Source organism: Perkinsus marinus, assembly GCF_000006405.1.
Source record: "Perkinsus marinus ATCC 50983 genomic scaffold scf_1104296966462, whole genome shotgun sequence".
NCBI lineage: Eukaryota > Perkinsozoa > Perkinsida > Perkinsidae > Perkinsus > Perkinsus marinus.
Genome location: NW_003203886.1, coordinates 1 through 1031, shown reverse-complemented (window position 1 = coordinate 1031; position 1031 = coordinate 1). Strand labels below are relative to the sequence as shown.

The window sequence follows — 1031 nt, the reverse complement described above, 5'->3', positions numbered from 1 at the left end:
GATGCCGCTCTCGGAGGCGACGCATTAGGAAAACCGTCTGAATAAATGACCCGTTAACCACCTGTAAATCGCTGAGAGGGAATAATCGTTCACTATCCCTAGCTTGTTCACCTCAATGTCGCAGCACTTGATCGGAAACTCCTCCGGGACCACCGCCTCTATGGCAGCTTGGGTCATGCGCAGTCGTGTCACCACATCAGCTTGAGTGTCCTTGTCGGGTCTGTTGCCACATGGTATCATCCATGCCTCATCCGCACAGCCCAGCTGAACTACCTGATACGAAGCACCAGTGTGGGGAGGTATGCAATGCGTTGGTGATAATCCGGAAATTCTGAGGAAATTTTGGGAAATTCCGAGTCCATTTTTACTCAAATTCGTAGGTAAGCTTCTAAAATTTCTGAGCTCAGCTGAAAAAATACAACGAATATCCCAACACAGCGCAGCACAGAAACTTGAAACTGGGCAAACGCTCGAAGCTCAGCCGTACTCACTTGGGAAGCCACCATCAGATGAGCCAGAGTCGGAGGATCGAACGAACCCCCTATCACAGCCACCGTCTTCCGAGGGCCGGCCCTCGTCGCATCGAGACCCACGTTAGGCATGCAGTGGTAATTAGTTAGTTATGCTGACATGTGACAACTCTAGTGGTCAGTGTGGTAAAATTTGAATATGATAAACCACATGTGTTGGTGACCAAATCAAAACTCTGAGGAAATTTTGTTAGTTTCTGTACACTTTTCTTCCGATTCGTATATAAACTCCTGTGATTTGTGAGGAAACTTTCGAGCTCAGCTGAGTAAAGCGAACATATTTTGCAGCACTGCTAGTGGTGGAATAATGGTCCACCACCTACTACGACCTGCTACGAGGAGAAGACCAAGGGCAGTGCGCTTCAGCTTCCCCACAACACAATGCACTCAACGACTATACTGACTATCATGTAATCACTAGGTGAAAAGTTACGGTCAAGGATGCTATGATGCAAAAGTGTTAAGAGTTACCATCACATCAACAAAAAAGAATCACGCAGA

The 1031-nt window shown here is 47.1% G+C and overlaps 1 protein-coding gene across 1 annotated transcript; it reads right to left on the bottom strand.

Annotated features, from left to right (window-relative positions):
- Positions 1-111: 111 nt before the first annotated feature.
- On the bottom strand, positions 112-273 carry Pmar_PMAR010669 (hypothetical protein; the record flags this gene model as incomplete). Its single annotated transcript, XM_002769112.1, has 1 exon — positions 112-273. A coding segment is annotated over one exon (162 nt), but the record flags the coding sequence as incomplete, so codon positions are not given.
- Between the last annotated feature and the right edge of the window lie 758 nt (positions 274-1031).